The sequence below is a fragment of the Saccoglossus kowalevskii genome, chromosome 18, assembly GCF_978046115.1.
Source record: "Saccoglossus kowalevskii chromosome 18, keSacKowa6.1, whole genome shotgun sequence".
NCBI lineage: Eukaryota > Metazoa > Hemichordata > Enteropneusta > Harrimaniidae > Saccoglossus > Saccoglossus kowalevskii.
The window spans coordinates 1,364,307-1,387,659 of record NC_140658.1 but is presented as its reverse complement, the minus strand read 5'-3'; the positions used below and the strand labels follow the sequence as shown (position 1 = coordinate 1,387,659).

Genomic DNA, 23,353 nt, shown 5'->3' with positions numbered 1-23,353 from the left:
TCGGACTACTAAAAATTTTCTGGTTTTCATAGATCACGGTTGCTAGTTTAGTATTTAAACCTTGCATAGATGTTGAACAACCGTCAAAAGTTCAAATACTTTTTGTTTTAACTATCTATAATTATATGCACGCAATCTGACCCTTTGACCTCGATTTGGCTGGGATTGAATATTTTATTTTAGACAATATTCCGACGTGATGCACTGCTACAAAATGTATTCAACAGAAGTACAACATGGTTGTCTGGGTTTCTTTTTCTGATTGTGTTGAGTTTACGATTTGTATAATTATTGTTGTTTCCCCCCCAAGCAGAAGACAAGCCGAAGGACCAGGAAGCTAAATAGAATTCCCATGCATGGACGTGGACTGAGTGAAAGAAAATATTTCTACGGCTAAAATAAAAATGACCTACTATTACACCTCTTTGTGTATTTGTCCGAGTCAATTTTGTATATATTTGGTATGACCGTATGATCGTAAATACCAAGAAAAATCTCGTCTTTCGTTAATAATTTCATTTGTTTGAAATGTCTACCGACCGTAATTTCTTTATCCAAACGGTCCCGACGTCCGTCATTCAACACAATCAGCATTTATTTATCGCAATTCATGGGGATCATGTCCCGTAATTTGCGGGCTGTACAACCAAATAATTAAACAAGTACTATTTATTGTATTTTTGTTTTACCTCGCGAAACTACAACAGAGCGTAGAGTTGTCGCAGTTAAATAGACGCCTTGAAATCAATGAAACTTCAACTACTAGTATCCATTTCTCACCTTGAAATAAAAAAATCGAAGAGCATCGGGGAATATATTATTAAACAGTCTTATAATTCGCTAGCTTTATTTTATTCGAATTCATAAAATTCATCAGTTTTCGACATTTGTTGGCAACTTCCGCACTAAAATGGTTGAAAATGTGGGTGTGGTTTTCTCGCAAAGTCCTGTTGATAATACGGACAAATATGGTTCTGTGACCCAGGTCGTGCTCCGATCAGGTGACTCTCAGCCAATCAATGATGTTGTAACAAAACATATTTAACGCAAATTGAAGGGTCGTCGTACCATCCAATCTCCATCGTCGATTCACAAAGTTTTTTTTGTGCTGTGACAGGCTTCGCAATTATTCACTGAAAAACATTGGTATATTTTGACAAACGGATGGGATTTGACCTCAGTTCAAAAAAAGAAAGAAAAAAAACAGGGCTGAAATACAAATCAGTTTTGCAAGTTGGGAAATAAGGTAAACCAGACTGGGGTCGATGATTTTCAGTATCGAAGGACTTCCGTGAGAATCATGATTTTCAAATTGTTCATCGGCTGGTCACCAAATATTTACGGCCACACTAAATGGACACGTTTTTTTTTCTGAAGCCCAATAAATTATTCCTGCATGTCAAGCGCTATTCGATTTTTTACAGGGCATGTGGCTCGTTTTCATTCGAAAATATGTTTGTGAGAATACTTTTAAAGTACGTATAGATCGAGCTCAGATCACTGATCGTGACTTAATTTTGAGAATTGGTTGTCAAATTTTACCAGACCGACGCCACCACAACCATCCAATCATATGTTGGAAATGTACGCACTTGTTTTGGAACTTTGTATCAAGATGACTAGCGACGATGCCGACGCACCCGGCGGCGTAAGTGTGTATTGCATGTTTTAGTAGTTTGGGCATGGGGTAGGCTAAAACTAAACGAAACACAGAAAAATACCACCGAAATGAGGAATCTGAATCTGCTCTTCTAGCAGCAAATAAAATGAGCGAAAAAAGAGTAATTTTATAACAAGAACAGTTTCACTTCGTATACAGCGAATTGTGTTGTATCAGAACGACGATTGCATCGTGTGATTTGAATTTTTCACGATTTTCCTTCCAGTCAATATGAAACTCGTCACGTTGCCGATTGTAATGTACTTCGTAAAGTTTTTGGTGCCCAATACTCGCAACACTAAAATAATTAAACAAGATATCTTTTTAAAATGTCATTTTACTCTTGATCATATCATTTTCTTTGCCTTGAATTTCAAATCGATTACATATCGAACTTCTGTACATGTTTTTGTCTACTGCCCTTCTGCGTGCAAATAATGAGGTCATACTCATGTCACAATAAGTTGAAGCTGATGCCATGTTGATGCCATGAGACTGCAAAGCTGAGGCCACGATGATGCCACAAAATAGCGAAGCGAACACAGCTTCAATTTTTAATGATGTGAAGCTGATGCTACAATGATGCAATGCTGAGGCGACAATGAAGGAATGCGTACGCCACAATGATGCCACAAAAGCCAAAGCTTCCGCGAGAACTGTACTGTACCTTACCTTTACAGACAGCAAAGACAGTACCATTGTGACTTGTATGATTGATACATGCCTTACCTTTACAGACAGCAAAGACAGTACCATTGTGACTTGTATGATTGATACATACCTTACCTCTACAGACAGCGAAGAAGGCAGCACCATTGTGACTTGTATCATTGATTTTATCATAGAATTCCTGCATAGTCTAAAAAACAAAACAAAGCTCTGGATAAACAAAAATATCTAAGATAACCTGAAAACAAACCCAAAACAGACACTCATGGCCCTGGGTAGACAAGATCACTCACTTCATTAAACTGTGCTTTGTTTTTTGGTTCCACAAACATTGCCTTATATTGTGATATTCTACTAGTAATACCAGACTCCTACAAGTAAGCACAAAATGATATAATATTATAATTAGTTTCCTGTACAGAGAGAATGTATTGATTTATTTGCATCAAGCCTAATAATCTCCAAAAATATATGAGTCAACCCCAAAAATTAAATTGAATCAAGATTATGCAATGATAGCATTTCCAAGTTCCAAGAGTTGACAATGATAATAACAAAAAATACATGTTATTCTATTTGTACCCATCCATACAACATGAGGTTATTACAAGAATACCTCAAAGTATGCACGAGAACAGCTGAAGTATTGGTCGGTACAGCAGAGATCGATGCGCGGCGTACTGTCAATGATCACCGTCTCGTAATAACCTTATTATTAAACATCTTTTCATTCCAAGGATACATGTAATGCAGAAATCCAAAATGTTTAGAACAACTCTTGTGGCAGCCATGTTTGTTTTTATTATTATTATGCGCGTAAATATTCCATATTTGGAATTCTTATTTTCTAATATGGTAGGATGAAAATACATCGTAAAATACTGCAAAATTATGGCACGCTGTAACTTATGGCGTTACGGTGACAGATGCATAATAATAAGTAATAATAAAACATCCAAGTAATAATTTATTTGCATAGGATGTCCACATGTAATGATTCATTTGCATAGGATGTCCACATGTAATAATTCATTTGCATAGGATGTCCACATGTAATGATTCATTTGCATAGGATGTCCACATGTAATGATTCATTTGCATAGGATGTCCACATGTAATAATTCATTTGCATAGGATGTCCACATGTAATAATTCATTTGCATAGGATGTCCACATGTAATGATTCATTTGCATAGGATGTCCACATGTAATGATTCATTTGCATAGGATGTCCACATGTAATGATTCATTTGCATAGGATGTCCACATGTAATGATTCATTTGCATAGGATGTCCACATGTAATGATTCATTTGCATAGGATGTCCACATGTAATAATTCATTTGCATAGGATGTCCACATGTAATGATTCATTTGCATAGGATGTCCACATGTAATAATTTATTTGCATAGGATGTCCACATGTAATGATTCATTCGCATAGGATGTCCACATGTAATAATTTATTTGCATAGGATGTCCACATGTAATGATTCATTTGCATAGGATGTCCACATGTAATGATTCATTTGCATAGGATGTCCACATGTAATAATTCATTTGCATAGGATGTCCACATGTAATGATTCATTTGCATAGGATGTCCACATGTAATGATTTATTTGCATAGGATGTCCACATGTAATGATTCATTTGCATAGGATGTCCACATGTAATGATTCGTTTGCATAGGATGTCCACATGTAATGATTCGTTTTCATAGGATGTCCACATGTAATGATTCATTTTCATAGGATGTCCACATGTAATGATTTGTTTGTATAGGATGTCCACATGTAATGATTCATTTGCATAGGATGTTCCCATGGAATGATTAGTAGTTAATTGTGTACCTGCCACATCTCTAGACACTGATTCATCACAACGTAAGATGGAAAAAACACCAGTAAACCATTAGGTACTGTTCTTGAATAGTTCACTGAAAACAAAATAATCAGAATGTATATCAGACAATATTGTTGTCTGCCTTCCATGTCAGCTGAAAACATAAATTTGAAGCAAACAAGACATGAATGTCACAGCCCCCATCATTTTATTATAAAATACTGAAGTTGAAAAATACATGGAACATTTGCAGGTGAATTAATATGTACTCTATATGGGTACAACTCATCATAAAGTGATTTGCCCTAATCTAATATTGTACCAGGAACTGAAAACTTCCATTGACCCAAGTCCAAAATCGCAGAGTACACAAATGCAACCCAACTATGTCTCATACATGTATACCTGGTACATGTACATGCACAAGAAACTGCATTCATAAATCTGAGTAAAATGTATTCACTGTACATACAGAGCAAGTAATAACAAGTCATGAATGACACAGCCTTGTCATTCTAAAGCTGGTTGTCATTCTAAAGTTACATGGACATAAATTGGCAAACATGATTTCTATGGCATTTTCAAGTTTATAGCACTCTCCATCCAGGTCAGCATTATTCTCAGCAAGAAAACCAGATATCACCAAACCAGTACAACAGGTAAAATGACAAGAAAGTATACAAATCAGATCTGCAAATATGTAGAGTCAGTGTTGTGTCTGTTTGGATAAACTAGTTTGTGGCTTTGGATTAATTTCAATATCTCTAATAAGGACAAGAGTACTTCTCATATGACAATGATACAAATAAAGTGCAAAAATCCAGAAAAATATTATTAAATTTTTATTATCATACATTAATATTAACAAATTGTGTGAAATGTTATGTACAGAGAAACACATATTTATGCTTTGGTTAACAGTACTTGTCAAAGTAAAAAAAGAGGACCTGTGAAACTTTATACAATTGTCAGACACGCAGCGAATAGTACCGGTATGTTTTTGTAATACATGCAGTTCCAGTGGCTTTGCTTTCTGAGAAAAAATTCTGGCTCTGCACCTACAAAAAAAACATTTAGTCCAAAGTAAGCAGAGGTTGTAGCATATGTGCTCCCATTGGCTGTTAAATTTAATTAAAAAAGATATTTGAGTCTTTTTAGTACGAAAAAATATTACTTAATATTTTTATACCAGCCAGAAAGAAATTGCAGTTCACACTGTACTATTTTAAACATGTTCTACCAAAGTCTAGGATGAACTAATTCAACAGTCTGTTTCCACTCTACAAAGTTGTCAAATTAATATTTACGGGATTCTGCAAAAATAAAATATTAAGAATGTGCAAAAAGCCAGAGTACTTGTGTTTTCAATGTCATTAAAATCTGACCAGGGATTTGCAGAAAATTTCACTTGAGCTGAACCAAATAGATGCCAAGCAATCTAAAGAAATAAAAAAATACTATTGAGAAAAATACATAAAAAATATAAATGCAGATAGAAGTGCATAAAAAACTAATCAACAGAGGTAGTGATCATGTAGTCTAAGTGTATGTCAAATTTCCTTTGAACTGGATTGCATTGTCTCAGATGAGCTGATAATTTGCATACTAATTTGCATACTAATTAACATATTGTAGTTGTATTTTTTAAATAAAGATTTACTGTATACAGTGAAACAAATTTAGATAATTAAAATGGGATATATTGCCAAAAATATATTAGTTAATATTGTTAACTGTTTACAATTATATAAAATAATATTTGGAGTTTTAAAAAAAAAAATTATGACTATTAACTCAACATCATTAAAATTGAGGATTACATGAATTTGACCCCCTCCCTAATCTTGTTTCACTGCTCCCTTAATAGCTTAACGTGCATGCTGGTAATTTGCATTCTGCATTGTCAAAAATAAAAACATAACCGCCGTTAAGAACTATCCATCTTTCCTTTTCATAATGGTTATAAATTATGGTAGCTAAACATTGAAATTGCCACCCTGACTTAATCAGTACGGAAATAAATAGCTGATTGGGAAAATGTGTCTCTGTTGACAGAGGTTCGATTTACCATTAAACTTCAACAGCAATAGGTCCGGGTATCGGTCACAGGTACAGTAATTTCTCTGGCACTCGGGTATCACATTTACTTCAAAGGTAATTTAAAAGTGATGATAGATTCATTCATATTGAATTACAGTACTTCTCAATTTCATCATTGCTTTCAAGCAGTCACTGTTGACCGAACTTGACTTGTGTTTTCGCGATAATTCTAGTCTAATATGTCGTCACAAAACCAAGTTTCACACTTTCTTTCAATCTGCTAGCAAGTGCCAATGAACACCGGAAATAGCATTACAGAATCACGATCAGTGTTTTCTAAACTTTTACGTTTTTATTATTCCAGTATTTTATATGCCAAACATAATTCCAATTCGATTTACAGATTTCATAACCAGTTCTTACAATAATAGCAGGACTGTTTTTTCTGGCAAAGTGTGACACTGCGCAATCACTAGTTTCTCACCAAAGCCAGGACACAAAAGGATAAATCAAAGTTCATAATAAATACCATAAGCACAGTTTCTTACCTTTGAAACTGACGACAAAGAAAGATACAGTTCCGAAATACAATATCCTCAGACAAAAACGACACTGATTATCTCAGTGGTTAGACTGGCGCATGCGCAATACGTTATGCCAGTTCTCTTGCGAGATGTCATTAAAACTCAGATTTCAGCATTTTTACTAGTAAAATAGCTGGGATAGAGAAAACAGCAATTGCAACTCTTTGTAATTGTTAGTTCTGGACTAAAGTGGAATATAGACCCTCTGTACAAGTCAATCGCCTTCTTGTGTTGAATAATATGGTGAAGGCAGTGTCCTCAAATTTGCAGTTTTAATAATAAAAAAAATTGCTAAAATTGTTTAAAGTATGTTTGAAAAAATGCAAGTCTGAGGATGGGAATGAGGCACTAAAATTACATTACCATACATCTCATGAATCTGCAGGCAGTGTCCTCAAATTTGCAGTTTTAATAAATATCTGATCAAAATAATGCATAGAATACAATTTACTACTGTTTGTCATGCTTCTAATTTAAATTCACATGGCAGGGGTTGTCAAACAATGGTGATTTATCTGTGAATTACATTGCCCATCTACATCATAAAATTAAAAGAACTGCAGGGGGGATAGTTCGTCAGTTTATAAGTGTAAAACGTCCATTCATGACATGCTAAATATCAATGAAATTGATACATGGGATAAAAACATCCGTTATTCAGCCATCTTTGATCTGATTATGAAACAAACTGACATGTATGTGCCAAATACGAATGAAAATGGTACATAAATCTTGAAAATATAGTAGTAAGGCCAAAAAGTCAGACGCCTGCCAATCGGCCATCTTTGATCCAATTGTGCAAGAAATTGTCATGGAAATGTATCCTAACATGTATAATCTATGTAAGTTTGAATGAAAACTGACCAAGCATGTCCAAAATACAACATTTTCAAAAAACAAGATGGCTGCCAGTTGGCCATTTTGAATCGAATAACTAAATAACTACACGTACATGTGCATATGTCCCACATAAAGTACTAGGCACATGCAAAGAATGAACGGAATCGGTCCAAAAAATTCTGAACACACACACACGAATACATGGACGGTCGGAGGTTATGTATCCTAACATGTATAATCTATGTACCAAATTTGAATGAAAACTGCCAGTCGGCCATTTTTAATCAAATCACAAAACCACTGCAGGTGCATATGTCCCACATAAAGTACTAGACACATGCAAAGAAAGAACGGAAAAGGTCCGAAGGATTCTGAAATATGACGAATGGATGCACTGATGTACACACAAAGACCGAATTATAAGTCCCCGTTTTCAAACTTTGTTCGAATGGTGACAAATTATATAGCACTTATAGTGCGTAATCTGAGTGATTCTAGAGATTACCGGTAGTATCTGTTGAACTAAAGATTTTTTGAGTAACAAAAAAATACAAGAATTGTTATATATCTCTAAGCTTAGCTCAGTGACACTAGATAAATAATATGCATGGATGTCAACCAAAAACTAATCAAATCCGCGCATTGCCCCAGACAAGCTATATACCAAGTTTCATTGAAATCTGAACATTGGTTCTTGAGATGTCGATGGAACAGACACACACACACACACACACACACACACACACACACACACACACACACACACACACAGACAGACAGACAGACAGACAGACAGACAGACAGACACACAGACAGACACACAGACAGACACACTAACTGCAAAGACTCCCTTTTTGTGCTTTGCACACGGGAGTCAAAAAGTCATAATTATTGTGTTGATCCAAGTACTGTTGTAGCATTTGAACAAATTTAGTTTAGTCAGTTTTTATTGTGAATGCATTATCTTCTGTTCCTATTTTTTTTTTATTTCTTGTGTTCTCCCCAGAAAATAGTCTCAGGCTGTAGCTACTTTGCATATTAATTTGCATACTAATTAACATAATGTAGTTATATTTTTAATAAACAAGATTTACTGTATGCAGTGAAAGACATTTAGCTAATTAAAAATAGGCCAATGGCCTGTTGCTCAACGGCTATTGTACAAAAGATTAGTGTTGTATATGCCACAACTTTTCATTTACATTTGTACTTTTAAATGAAATATCGCCAAATAACCACACAAAGTTGTCAATGGAATAATAAACACATGTACATTGTATGCATAACACCAACGCATTGGAAATAGTGGTCAGTTGAAATTCCATTTTTAACCAAAAATGAGAAAAATATTTGCCAAAATTAGAGAATTAATGATATGGCCATGGGATGAACAAATCTAGTAGATGTCAACACAAGGTACATACACACCAAGTATTAAAGCATTCAGGCTACCGGTTTTGAAGAAGAATGACCATTTTAAAATAGTCTGAACTGAAATCAGGTTGGGTCGTAACAGCCGTTTTATTTTCATTATTGTCGCCTTAAGTTTCTACCTTTCTACTATCGATGGGTCCCGAAACTATTTCATCAATTATTTTGAGGGCGATGGTCCGAAATTGATCGATTTCACGATCAAAATAACAGATGAAATAGTTTCGGGACCCATCGGCAGTAGAAAGGTAGAAACTTAAGGCAAAGATAATGAAAAAAAAAAACAGCTGTTACGACCGACCTGATTTCAGTTCGGTAAAATTGGGTAACTCGCAAAGGATGAAACTGTAGCTTCATGGTTTTGCGTTAATACCACGACGAACGAAATAACCAACAGTGAAACCAAGTGAGCTACAGAACTGCAGGTAGGTTCAACCACGGTTTTGTTCAACACAATGGCAACAGCAGACTGCAACCTCGGCGTTCGATCCACACAACTTTCGGAAAGGACTTCTGCCAGTCACTAAATTCCACGCAAACATGATTTCGTCGATACCAAGAGTTCCACAACATCCATAACCACTTTCGTTCAGTTTTTGGAAGGAATTCAGTCGATTTAACAGGAGAATCGACCTGCTCACACAGACGGAAACAATTTGACTGTCCAACATAGGAACGCATAGACTTATTCATAAACAAAGTTATTCCAACACCATACTATAAATGGCGCTCTCACTATAGACCCCCCCCTAATCCTTTGTTTTACCACTTCCTTAATAGCTTCACACATATACAGGTAATTTGCATACCACATATCAAGGCAAAAACATGGCCGTCATTACTACATGTATTCATTTCAGTCGGAGCCTGTTATTTATTTTCCTGCTCAAAATCGAGATTAATTGTGCTACCTAAACATTAAAACTGCATCCCTGACTTAATCAGTAAGAAAATAAATAGCTGATTAGGAAAATGTATCTCTGGATCGAGGTTTGATTTACCGATAAACTTCCTTCGTTGTGTCTAGTCTTCCTAAGTCAACGATGTAGGTCGGACATGGATGTAGCCATTTCTCCGGCACTCATGGGTATCATTTTTACTTCAAAGCTAATTTAAAGTGATTTCATTACTTTCAAACTGTCTCAGTGTCACATACGACTTATTTACCACTTCTGTGTCACTGAGAATGTTCTAGAACCGTACTGTGTCTGGGTGGAATATTCTATATTTTTTAGAAAATGGTTGAATAGGTAATAGAACACTGTAGGAGGCAATAGAAGATAATGGAACATTCTAGAAATTTGTAGTAAGTTCCAGACTCATTATGTATGCTGATGTAATGGTCTATTTATAGACAGTGGGGGTATATATAGAGGAGTTGTTCAGCACTGAGTTCAGATCGGAGATCTCGTTGAATTGTATTGGAGTTTAAGTATCTAGTTATTGGAGTAGTGGAGTTTTACCGCGTTATTGTACTTGATGTTTGCAGAGTATAATAATACCAGTACCAGTTGAAACCTCATCTGTTGGCTCCGTGTTCGTATTTTATCATCGCCGCCAGGGAAGTCTTTTTGTTACTGTTGCCATTTTGGTATTTGAACCATCACACCTGTACTATACCAATTATGGTAATATTACGTTGCGTGTGACACTCAGCTAGCCGAATTTTACTTTTGACTTGACTTTTTTCCAATCATTCTAGTCTAGTCAAAATGGCAACTACTTGACCCTTAGTTTTCCATTGTGTCAACACAGGTGGTGCTATTCAGCACAGACCTGTGTCTTATGACGCATAACTAGCCTCCGTAGTCAAAATATCCATCTGCCACCATTTTACTCAGCGTTTCATCCGCAGAATTATATACAAGCATTTTTCTTGTTTTGAACACATTCTCTCTTGATTTTTAGCAAGATTTAATCTGTAATGAGTTGATCAATTAAAATGACGCACAACATTCATCAGAATGTCTTATTATATTAACATTAAAATGCATGTAAATTGGGAGCTGAAAGGTCTAATTTTTCTCAATATTGGCATTGAGACGCAGATCACCACAAACCAACCGAATAGCTCCACCTGTGTTGACACAATGTGGAAATAGTTCCGACCATTTTCCCATAGTTCCACACGCAGTATGTGTCAGATCGGTTGGTTTGCGGCGATCTGTGTGTCAATGTTAGTTTTCATATCACATTTCATGTGACATTAGCCTTGCAATTGTGGTAAGATTTGTTAATTTTTATGTGGATTTAAACAAAAAATGTATAAATAGCAGCTATTGTAACTTTAACCAAATTGTATAAATTATACATTAAGCCCTCCCTCGCATAACAATATCCCAATCTACCTTACATCACTCACTGGGATAGCACAAACAATGAATGTTTTAAATGTGGGTAAACCAAAAACTTTAAAATGTCAACCATCTTAAAAATTAACAAATATCATTTCTAGTAATTTGTTGGCACTCAAAATTGTTTTTCATTTTTTTTTTGTGCGGGGGGGGGGGGGGGGGGGTGATGGTACACAAAATAATAATGTAATTTAGTTTTTAAAAAAACAAACACAATATACATGTACTGCACATATTATATTTATAGTCAAGTCAACAAGTCACACAAAATGTGCTTACCTATAGCATTGCCAAGAGACTTTATATAATTAGGAGATGACCTGTTTTCATAAGATGAGTTCAAACTGGTACCATCCGGTCCTTTGGTTACTATGCCAACCAGCATTTGATGTTTCTCTATAACATGAGGATTTTCCAATTGGATTGGGAATTTTCTATGATAAAAAATAAATGAAAGCAATGAGTAAGAATTAGGTGTGCATGGTGTGTGCCATATGTTCAGGTTATAACATTTTTTGTGTTGTGAATGAATGAATCAAACCAATATAACAACCAATGCTCTAGTTGTTATATACTAAATCACATTTACCTCAACCCCATACATGCACCTCAACCCCATACATGTGCTTCGACCCATACATGCACCTCAACCCCATACATGTGCTTCGACCCATACATGCACCTCAACCCCTTACATGCACCTCAACCCCATACATGCACCTCAACCCCATACATGCACCTCAACCCCATACATGCACCTCAACCCCATACATGCACCTCAATCCGAGACATGTACCTCAATCCCATACATGTACCTCAACCCCATACATGTACCTCAATCCCATACATGTACCTCAATCCCATACATGTACCTCAATCCCATACATGTACCTCAGCCTACATGTAATACATGTACAAATGTACCTCAACCCCACACATGTACCTCAATCCCATACATGTACCTCAATCCCATATATGTAACTCAACCCCACACATGTACCTCAACCCCATACATGTACCTCAACCCCATACATGTACCTCAACCCCATACATGTACCTCAGCCCCATACATGTACCTCAATCCCATACATGTACCTCAGCCTCATACATGTACCTCAATCCCATACATGCACCTCAATCCCATTCATGCACCTCAATCCAATACATGCACCTCAATCCCATACATGTACCTCAATCCAATACATGCACCTAGGCTTCACACATGTACCTCAATCCCTACCTCAACCCCATACATGTACCTCAATCCCATACATGTACCTCAATCCCATACATGTACCTCAATCCCATACATGTACCTCAACCCCATACATGCACCTCAACCCCATACATGCACCTCAATCCGAGACATATACCTCAATCCGAGACATGCACCTCAATCCCATACATGCACCTCAACCCCATACATGTGCTTCGACCCATACATGCACCTCAACCCCATACATGTGCTTCGACCCATACATGCACCTCAACCCCTTACATGCACCTCAACCCCATACATGCACCTCAATCCCATACATGTACCTCAGCCTCATACATGCACCTCAACCCCATACATGCACCTCAACCCCATACATGCACCTCAACCCCATACATGCACCTCAATCCGAGACATGTACCTCAACCCCATACATGTACCTCAAAATCCCATACATGTACCTCAACCCCATACATGTACCTCAGCCTACATGTAATACATGTACAAATGTACCTCAACCCCACACATGTACCTCAATCCCATACATGTACCTCAATCCCATATATGTAACTCAACCCCACACATGTACCTCAACCCCATACATGTACCTCAACCCCATACATGTACCTCAACCCCATACATGTACCTCAACCCCATACATGTACCTCAACCCCATACATGTACCTCAACCCCATACATGTACCTCAGCCCCATACATGTACCTCAATCCCATACATGTACCTCAGCCTCATACATGTACCTCAATCCCATACATGCACCTCAATCCCATTCATGCACCTCAATCCCATACATGTACCTCAATCCAATACATGCACCTCAGCTTCACACATGTACCTCAATCCCTACCTCAACCCCATACATGTTACTCAATCCCATACATGTACCTCAATCCCATACATGTACCTCAACCCCATACATGCACCTAAGCCTCATGCATGTACCTCAACCCTATATGTACCTCAGCCCCATACATGTACCTCAGCCCCATACATGTACCTCAACCCCATACATGTACCTCAACCCCATACATGTACCTCAACCCCATACATGTACCTCAACCCCATACATGTACCTCAACCCCATACATGTACCTCAGCCCCATACATGTACCTCAGCCCCATACATGTACCTCAATCCTATACATGTACCTCAACCCCATACATGTACCTCAACCCCATACATGCACCTCAATCCCATTCATGCACCTCAATCCCATACATGCACCTCAATCCAATACATGCACCTCATCCCCATACTTGTACCTCAACCCCATACTTGTACCTCAATCCCATACATGCACCTCATTCCCATACTTGTACCTCAATCCCATACATGCACCTCATCCCCATAAATGCACCTCATCCCCATAAATGTACCTCAATCCCATACATGTACCTCAATCCCATACATGTACCTCAATCCCATACATGTACCTCAATCCCATACATGTACCTCAATCCCATACATGTACCTCAATCCCATACATGTACCTCAACCCCATACATGTACCTCAATCCCATACGTGTACCTCAATCCCATACGTGTACCTCAATCCCATACGTGTACCTCAATCCCATACGTGTACCTCAATCCCATACGTGTACCTCAATCCCATACGTGTACCTCAATCCCATACGTGTACCTCAATCCCATACGTGTACCTCAACCCCATACATGTACCTCAACCCCATACATGTACCTCAACCCCATACATGTACCTCAGCCCCATACATGTACCTCAATCCCATACATGTACCTCAGCCTCATACATGTACCTCAATCCCATACATGCACCTCAATCCCATTCATGCACCTCAATCCAATACATGCACCTCAATCCCATACATGTACCTCAATCCAATACATGCACCTAGGCTTCACACATGTACCTCAATCCCTACCTCAACCCCATACATGTACCTCAACCCCATACATGTACCTCAATCCCATACATGTACCTCAATCCCATACATGTACCTCAATCCCATACATGTACCTCAACCCCATACATGCACCTCAACCCCATACATGCACCTCAATCCGAGACATATACCTCAATCCGAGACATATACCTCAATCCGAGACATGCACCTCAATCCCATACATGCACCTCAACCCCATACATGTGCTTCGACCCATACATGCACCTCAACCCCATACATGTGCTTCGACCCATACATGCACCTCAACCCCTTACATGCACCTCAACCCCATACATGCACCTCAACCCCATACATGCACCTCAACCCCATACATGCACCTCAACCCCATACATGCACCTCAACCCCATACATGTACCTCAATCCCATACATGTACCTCAACCCCATACATGTACCTCAGCCTACATGTAATACATGTACAAATGTACCTCAACCCCACACATGTACCTCAATCCCATACATGTACCTCAATCCCATATATGTAACTCAACCCCACACATGTACCTCAACCCCATACATGTACCTCAACCCCATACATGTACCTCAACCCCATACATGTACCTCAACCCCATACATGTACCTCAACCCCATACATGTACCTCAGCCCCATACATGTACCTCAATCCCATACATGTACCTCAGCCTCATACATGTACCTCAATCCCATACATGCACCTCAATCCCATTCATGCACCTCAATCCAATACATGCACCTCAATCCCATACATGTACCTCAATCCAATACATGCACCTCAGCTTCACACATGTACCTCAATCCCTACCTCAACCCCATACATGTACCTCAACCCCATACATGTACCTCAACCCCATACATGTACCTCAACCCCATACATGTACCTCAGCCCCATACATGTACCTCAGCCCCATACATGTACCTCAATCCTATACATGTACCTCAGCCTCATACATGTACCTCAATCCCATACATGCACCTCAATCCCATTCATGCACCTCAATCCAATACATGCACCTCAATCCCATACATGCACCTCAATCCAATACATGCACCTCAGCTTCACACATGTACCTCAATCCCATGTTTACCTCAGCCTCATACATGTACCTCAACCCCATACATGTACCTCAACCCCATACATGTACCTCAATCCCATACATGTACCTCAATCCCATATATGTACCTAAGCGTCATACATGAACCTCAATCCCATACATGTACCTCAACCCCATACATGCACCTCAACCCCATACATGCACCTCAGTCTCATACATGTACCTCAACCCCATATATGCACCTCAACCCCATACATGTACCTCAATCCCACACATGTACCTCAACCCCATACATGCACATCAGCCTCATATATGTACCTCAACCCCATACATGCACCTCAGCCTCATACATGTACCTCAATCCCATACATGTACATCAATGCCATACGTGTACCTCAACCCCATACGTGTTCCTCAACCCCATACGTGTTCCTCAATCCCATACGTGTACCTCAATCCCATACGTGTACCTCAATCCCATACGTGTACCTCAATCCCATACGTGTACCTCAATCCCATACGTGTACCTCAATCCCATACGTGTACCTCAATCCCATACGTGTACCTCAATCCCATACATGTACCTCAACCCCATACATGTACCTCAACCCCATACATGTACCTCAATCCCATACATGTACCTCAAACCCATACATGTACCTCAATCCCATACATGTACCTCAACCCCATACTTGAACCTCAACCCCATACTTGTACCTCAACCCCATACTTGTACCTCAATCCCATACATGCACCTCATTCCCATACATGCACCTCATTCCCATACTTGTACCTCAATCCCATACATGCACCTCATCCCCATACATGCACCTCAATCCCATACATGTACCTCAATCCCATACATGTACCTCAATCCCATACATGTACCTCAATCCCATACGTGTACCTCAATCCCATACGTGTACCTCAACCCTATACGTGTACCTCAATCCCATACGTGTACCTCAATCCCATACGTGTACCTCAATCCCATACGTGTACCTCAATCCCATACGTGTACCTCAATCCCATACGTGTACCTCAATCCCATACGTGTACCTCAATCCCATACGTGTACCTCAATCCCATACATGTACCTCAGCCCCATACATGTACCTCAGCCCCATACATGTACCTCAGCCCCATACATGTACCTCAGCCCCATACATGTACCTCAATCCCATACATGTACCTCAATCCCATACATGTACCTCAATCCCATACATGTACCTCAATCCCATATGTGTAACTCAATCCCATACGTGTACCTCAATCCCATACGTGTACCTCAATCCCATACGTGTACCTCAATCCCGTACGTGTACCTCTATCTCGTACGTGTACCTCTATCTCGTACATGTACCTCTATCCCGTACATGTACCTCTATCCCGTACATGTACCTCAATCCCGTACATGTACCTCAATCCCATACATGTACCTCAATCCCATACATGTACCTCAATCCCATACATGTACCTCAATCCCATACATGTACCTCAGCCCCATACATGTACCTCAATCCCATACATGTACCTCAATCCCATACATGTACCTCAATCCCATATGTGTAACTCAATCCCATACGTGTACCTCAATCCCATACGTGTACCTCAATCCCATACATGTACCTCAATCCCATACATGTACCTCAATCCCGTACATGTACCTCAATCCCGTACATGTACCTCAATCCCATACATGTACCTCAATCCCATACATGTACCTCAATCCCATACATGTACCTCAATCCCATACATGTACCTCAATCCCATACATGAAACTCAGCCCCGCACATGTACCTCAATCCCATACATGTACCTCAATCCCATGTGTACCTCAGCCCCATACATGTACCTCAACCCCATACATGTACCTCAACCCCATACATGTACCTCAACCCCATACATGTACCTCAACCCCATACATGTACCTCAATCCCATACATGTACCTCAATCCCATACTTGTACCTCAACCACATACTTGTACCTCAACCACATACTTGTACCTCAACCCCATACATGTACCTCAATCCCATACATGTACCTCAATCCCATACATGTACCTCAATCCCATACGTGTACCTCAATCCCATACGTGTACCTCAATCCCATACGTGTACCTCAATCCCATACGTGTACCTCAGCCCCATACGTGTACCTCAGCCCCATACATGTACCTCAATCCCATACGTGTACCTCAATCCCATATGTGTACCTCAATCCCATATGTGTAACTCAATCCCATACGTGTACCTCAATCCCATACGTGTACCTCAATCCCATACATGTACCTCAATCCCATACATGTACCTCAATCCCGTACATGTACCTCAATCCCGTACATGTACCTCAATCCCATACATGTACCTCAAATCCCATACATGTACCTCAATCCCATACATGTACCTCAATCCCATACATGAAACTCAGCCCCGCACATGTACCTCAATCCCATACATGTACCTCAGCCCCATACATGTACCTCAACCCCATACATGTACCTCAACCCCATACATGTACCTCAACCCCATACATGTACCTCAACCCCATACATGTACCTCAATCCCATACATGTACCTCAATCCCATACATGTACCTCAATCCCATACTTGTACCTCAACCACATACTTGTACCTCAACCACATACTTGTACCTCAACCCCATACTTGTACCTCAACCCCATACATGTACCTCAACCCCATACATGTACCTCAATCCCATACATGTACCTCAATCCCATACATGTACCTCAATCCCATACATGTACCTCAATCCCATACATGTACATCAATCCCATACATGTACCTCAGCCCCATACATGTACCTCAATCCCATACATGTACCTCAATCCCATACATGTAACTCAATCCCATACATGTAACTCAATCCCATATGTGTAACTCATCCCCATACATGTACCTCAACCCCATACATGTACCTCAATCCCATACATGTACCTCAATCCCATACATGTACCTCAATCCCATACATGTACCTCAATCCCATACATGTATCTCAATCCCATACATGTACCTCAATCCCATACATGTACCTCAATCCCATACATGTACCTCAACCCCATACATGTACCTCAACCCCTATACATGTACCTCAACCCCTATACATGTACCTCAATCCCATACATGCACCTCACCCCAATACATGTACCTCAGCCCCATACATGTACCTCAATCCCATACATGTACCTCAGCCCCATACATGTACCTCAGCCCCATACATGTACCTCAGCCCCATACATGTACCTCAATCCCATACATGTACCTCAATCCCATACATGTACCTCAATCCCATACATGCACCTCAATCCCATACATGCACCTCAGACCCATACATGCACCTCAGCCCCATACATCTACCTCAACCCCATACATGTACCTCAACCCCATACATGTACCTCAACCCCATACATGTACCTCAGCCCCATACATGTACCTCAGCCCCATACATGTACCTCAATCCCATACATGTACCTCAGCCCCATACATGTACCTCAATCCCATACATGCACCTCAGCCCCATACATGTACCTCAATCCCATACATGCACCTCAGCCCCATACATGCACCTCAGCCCCATACATGCACCTCAGCCCCATACATGTACCTCAGCCCCATACATGTACCTCAATCCCATACATGTACCTCAATCCCATACATGTACCTCAATCCCATACATGTACCTCAATCCCATACATGTACCTCAATCCCATACATGTACCTCAATCCCATACATGTACCTCAATCCCATACATGTACCTCAGCCCCACACATGTACCTCAGCCCCATACATGTACCTCAGCCCCATACATGTACCTCAATCCCATACATGTACCTCAGCCCCATACATGTACCTCAGCCCCATACATGCACCTCAGCCCCATACATGCACCTCAATCCCATACATGTACCTCAACCCCATACATGTACCTCAGCCTCATACACGTATCTCAACCCCATACGTGTACCTCAATCCCATACGTGTACCTCAATCCCATACGTGTACCTCAATCCCATATGTGTACCTCAATCCCATATGTGTACCTCAATCCCATATGTGTACCTCAATCCCATATAATGTACCTCAATCCCATGTGTACCTCAATCCCATACAATGTACCTCATTCCCATACAATGTACCTCAATCCCATACATGTACCTCAATCCCATACATGTACCTCAATCCCATACATGTACCTCAACCCCATACATGTACCTCAGCCCCATACATGTACCTCAGCCCCATACATGTACCTCAGCCCCATACATGTACCTCAATCCCATACATGTACCTCAATCCCATACATGCACCTCAATCCCATACATGTACCTCAACCCCATACATGTACCTCGATCCCATACATGAACCTCAGCCCCATACATGTAAATACAAATAAATTGTAGCATCATATTTGATAAATAATTAAATTTTCTTGAAATATTAGAATAGCATTGTTAGTTAGTCCTACATAGTGCAGTATACTTCCCATTATGTTCTTGATTTGTCAAATGATTTAAAATTACAATTGACTCTTTTTTAAAGTATGGTTAATCAAAGACGCATTTTCTGAGTGAATATTCACTAACTGCCAGCAATAACAACATGTTGCTTGCTGGAATTCTGTCAAGAGCTACTGCTATGCTATTGGTCGTAATGTTGTGTGAATGACATGCATAGAACTTTGTGGAAAGAAGAATTCATCTATTATTGGTTATGTAATAACATCTCATATATCACAATAAATACTTACATTTGTAACTCTGAAGTGAATGAATTCAGTGGAGATAGGGTACCACTTGTAAGTACAATACTTCTCACGTCTTGACTTGACAAATCACGCATACTAAATCCAGGACTAAAACACCAACAACTTAAAGTTTTACCTGTAAATATTAATAAAGGTTTTAATCAAAAAGTAATTGTTGTGTACCAACACTAATTTTATGCAAATATTCCTAAACTACAAATGTATATATTTCTAATATTCAAACCTATGACCAAATATCACAATGACCAAATAAAGACCAATTAACTACCATGTATGTTGTTTGAATGGATAAATAAATCACATAAGACACAATTTCCTTGTTCCAGGCTGCGTCAATCATAGTCTTATTCTACCGTATATAAAAGCATAGAGCATTACAACACAGTACAAGTCTAGTGTCAATGAAGCAACAGATTAAATTAGTGAATAATAATGTGCATACCAGATTTGTCAGGTTTGGCATTGGATGTCCATAGATCATTTCTTTGTTTCTTTTTATTTGACTGCTCGGCATGAAAATGAACCTGTGGAAAACATTGTTATTACTGACATAATTCTCATCAATAATTTAGTGCCATCTCAAATCTATAATGTATATATAAAGTTATATCCCTTTATGCCATAATTTTGCCAAGTATCCATTCAGCCATGAGGGTAAAGTGTACAAAAATAATGAAATAGTTTTGGCTTTCAAAATCTCATCTGTTTATGGCTTATTTCCAGAGCCTTATTTACAATCTCTATACTTACAAATACATTTATTTCAGGATTGCAAATCTACATTACTGTGATTTAAATAAAAATTATTATTATACATCTGTCCCTATAACGCCATAAGTTACAGCATGCCGTAATTTTGTGGGATTTTACAGGGTATTTTCATCCTACCATAATATTAGGAAATGCAAATTCCAAATATGGAATTATTATAACACGTACGTGTAAAAATCCTCTAATAATAAAAACAAACATGGCTGCCACCAGGGTTTGACCGGACTCCATACAAAGAATTTCACTGATTGTGTTCTAAATATTTTAGATTTCGGCATTCCCATGGATGTATCCTTGGTAGGAAAAGACGTATAATAATAAGGCTGCGCATTGGTCGATACTGCTGCTGTACTGTCTTCATGCATACTTTAAGGTATCCTTGTAATAACCTTATATTACTTTTATTGCATGCATGATTATTTGGAATGCTTGTGAAACCAGAGTGTTTTTCGCCAAAAGTTTTTTTTTTTGCAAATTTCAAAATCTAGATCATAGCACTGAGTCCAGAAACACATGTTAACATATATTATGTTGTTTAGGAATGCCTCCCTATTGTAAATAATGAGAAAAACTAAATGCAATTGCCGGCCAAACTTTCTGGGTTATAGTTTTAGAATATTTTAATACACAGATCACCTTTAAGGGAGTAAAAAAATTAAAAAAAGAAGTCATATACCCAATGATATATTCTGTTTCCAGAACAAAACAAAAGCCCATAACAAAAAGCAATATAATTTTTTTCAAACTTTTTCAAAAAATTTTATCAAGACCATTCGGTCCAAAATTAGGTAAAAAAATACTACAAAAAAATATTTAAAAATTGCAAGGAAATAGTAGCAGAAACAGGGTACTAAATGAAAATAATGACTGTGTACGATTGACTGCATGTACAGCTTTGAATGTGATTGGTCACAGCATATCTGGTACACCAAAGACACATACCTTGTAAAACAAATGACATCATACCTTGTAAAAACAAATGACATCATACCTTGTAAAAACAAATGACATCATACCTTGTAAAACAAATGACACCATACCTTGTAAAACAAATGACATCATACCTTGTAAAACAAATGACACCGTACCTTGTTAAGTTGTAAAACAAATGACATCATACCTTGTAAAAACAAATGACATCATACCTTGTAAAAACAAATGACATCATACCATGTAAAACAAATGACACCATACCTTGTAAAACAAATGACATCATACCTTGTAAAACAAATGACACCGTACCTTGTTAAGTTGTAAAACAAATGACATCATACCTTGTAAAAACAAATGACATCATACCTTGTAAAACAAATGACATCATACCTTGTAAAACAAATGACACCATACCTTGTAAAACAAATGACATCATACCTTGTAAAAACAAATGACATCATACCTTGTAACTTTCTGGGTTATAGTTTTAGAATATTTTAATACACAGATCACCTTTAAGGGAGTAAAAAAATTAAAAAAAGAAGTCATATACAGTACAGTTCTCGCGGAAGCTTTGGCTTTTGTGGCATCATTGTCGCCTACGCATGGCTTCATTGTCGCCTCAGCATCGCATCATTGTGGCATCAGCTTCGCGTCATTGAAAATTGAAGCTGTGTTCGCCTCGCTTATTCTGTGGCATCATCGTGGCCTCAGCTTCACATTCTCATGGCATGAACATGGCATCAGCTTCAAAGTATTGCGACATGAGTATGACCTCATTATTTTCACACGGAAAGGCAGTAGAGTAAATGAAAACATGTACAGAAGTTCGATATGTAATCGATTTGAAATTCAAGGCGGTAAGGGGAATAAAATATGACCAAGAGTAAAATGACATTTTAAAAATATATCTTGTTTAATTATTTAATGTTGCGAGTGTTGGGTACCAAAAACTTTGTGAAGTACATTGCAATCTGCAAGGTGACGAGTGTCATATTGACTGCAAGGAAAATCGTGATAAATTTAAATCACACGATGCAATCGTCGTTCGGATACAACGCAATTTGCTACACGAAATGAAACTGTTCTTGTTATAAAATTACCTTATTTTCGTTCATTTTATTTGCTGGTAAGAGAACAGATTCAGATTCCTCATTTCGGTGGTATTTTTCTCTGTTTCGTTTAGTTTTAGCAGAGTCCAATCCCATGCCCGGACTACTAATACATGC

The 23,353-nt window shown here is 38.7% G+C and overlaps 1 protein-coding gene across 1 annotated transcript in view; it reads right to left on the bottom strand.

Annotated features, from left to right (window-relative positions):
- Positions 1–23,353, bottom strand: part of LOC144355686 (regulator of telomere elongation helicase 1-like) — a 161,618-nt gene that overhangs the window by 75,287 nt on the left and 62,978 nt on the right. Inside the window, exons 16-21 of the mRNA XM_085493295.1 lie at positions 20,863–20,944; positions 20,403–20,535; positions 11,703–11,857; positions 4,183–4,268; positions 2,623–2,700; positions 2,442–2,519 (exon numbers count right to left, since the gene is read on the bottom strand). Of these exons, the coding sequence (XP_085349421.1) occupies positions 2,442–2,519; positions 2,623–2,700; positions 4,183–4,268; positions 11,703–11,857; positions 20,403–20,535; positions 20,863–20,944 (612 nt within the window). The remainder of the gene's footprint in view (positions 1–2,441; positions 2,520–2,622; positions 2,701–4,182; positions 4,269–11,702; positions 11,858–20,402; positions 20,536–20,862; positions 20,945–23,353) is intronic.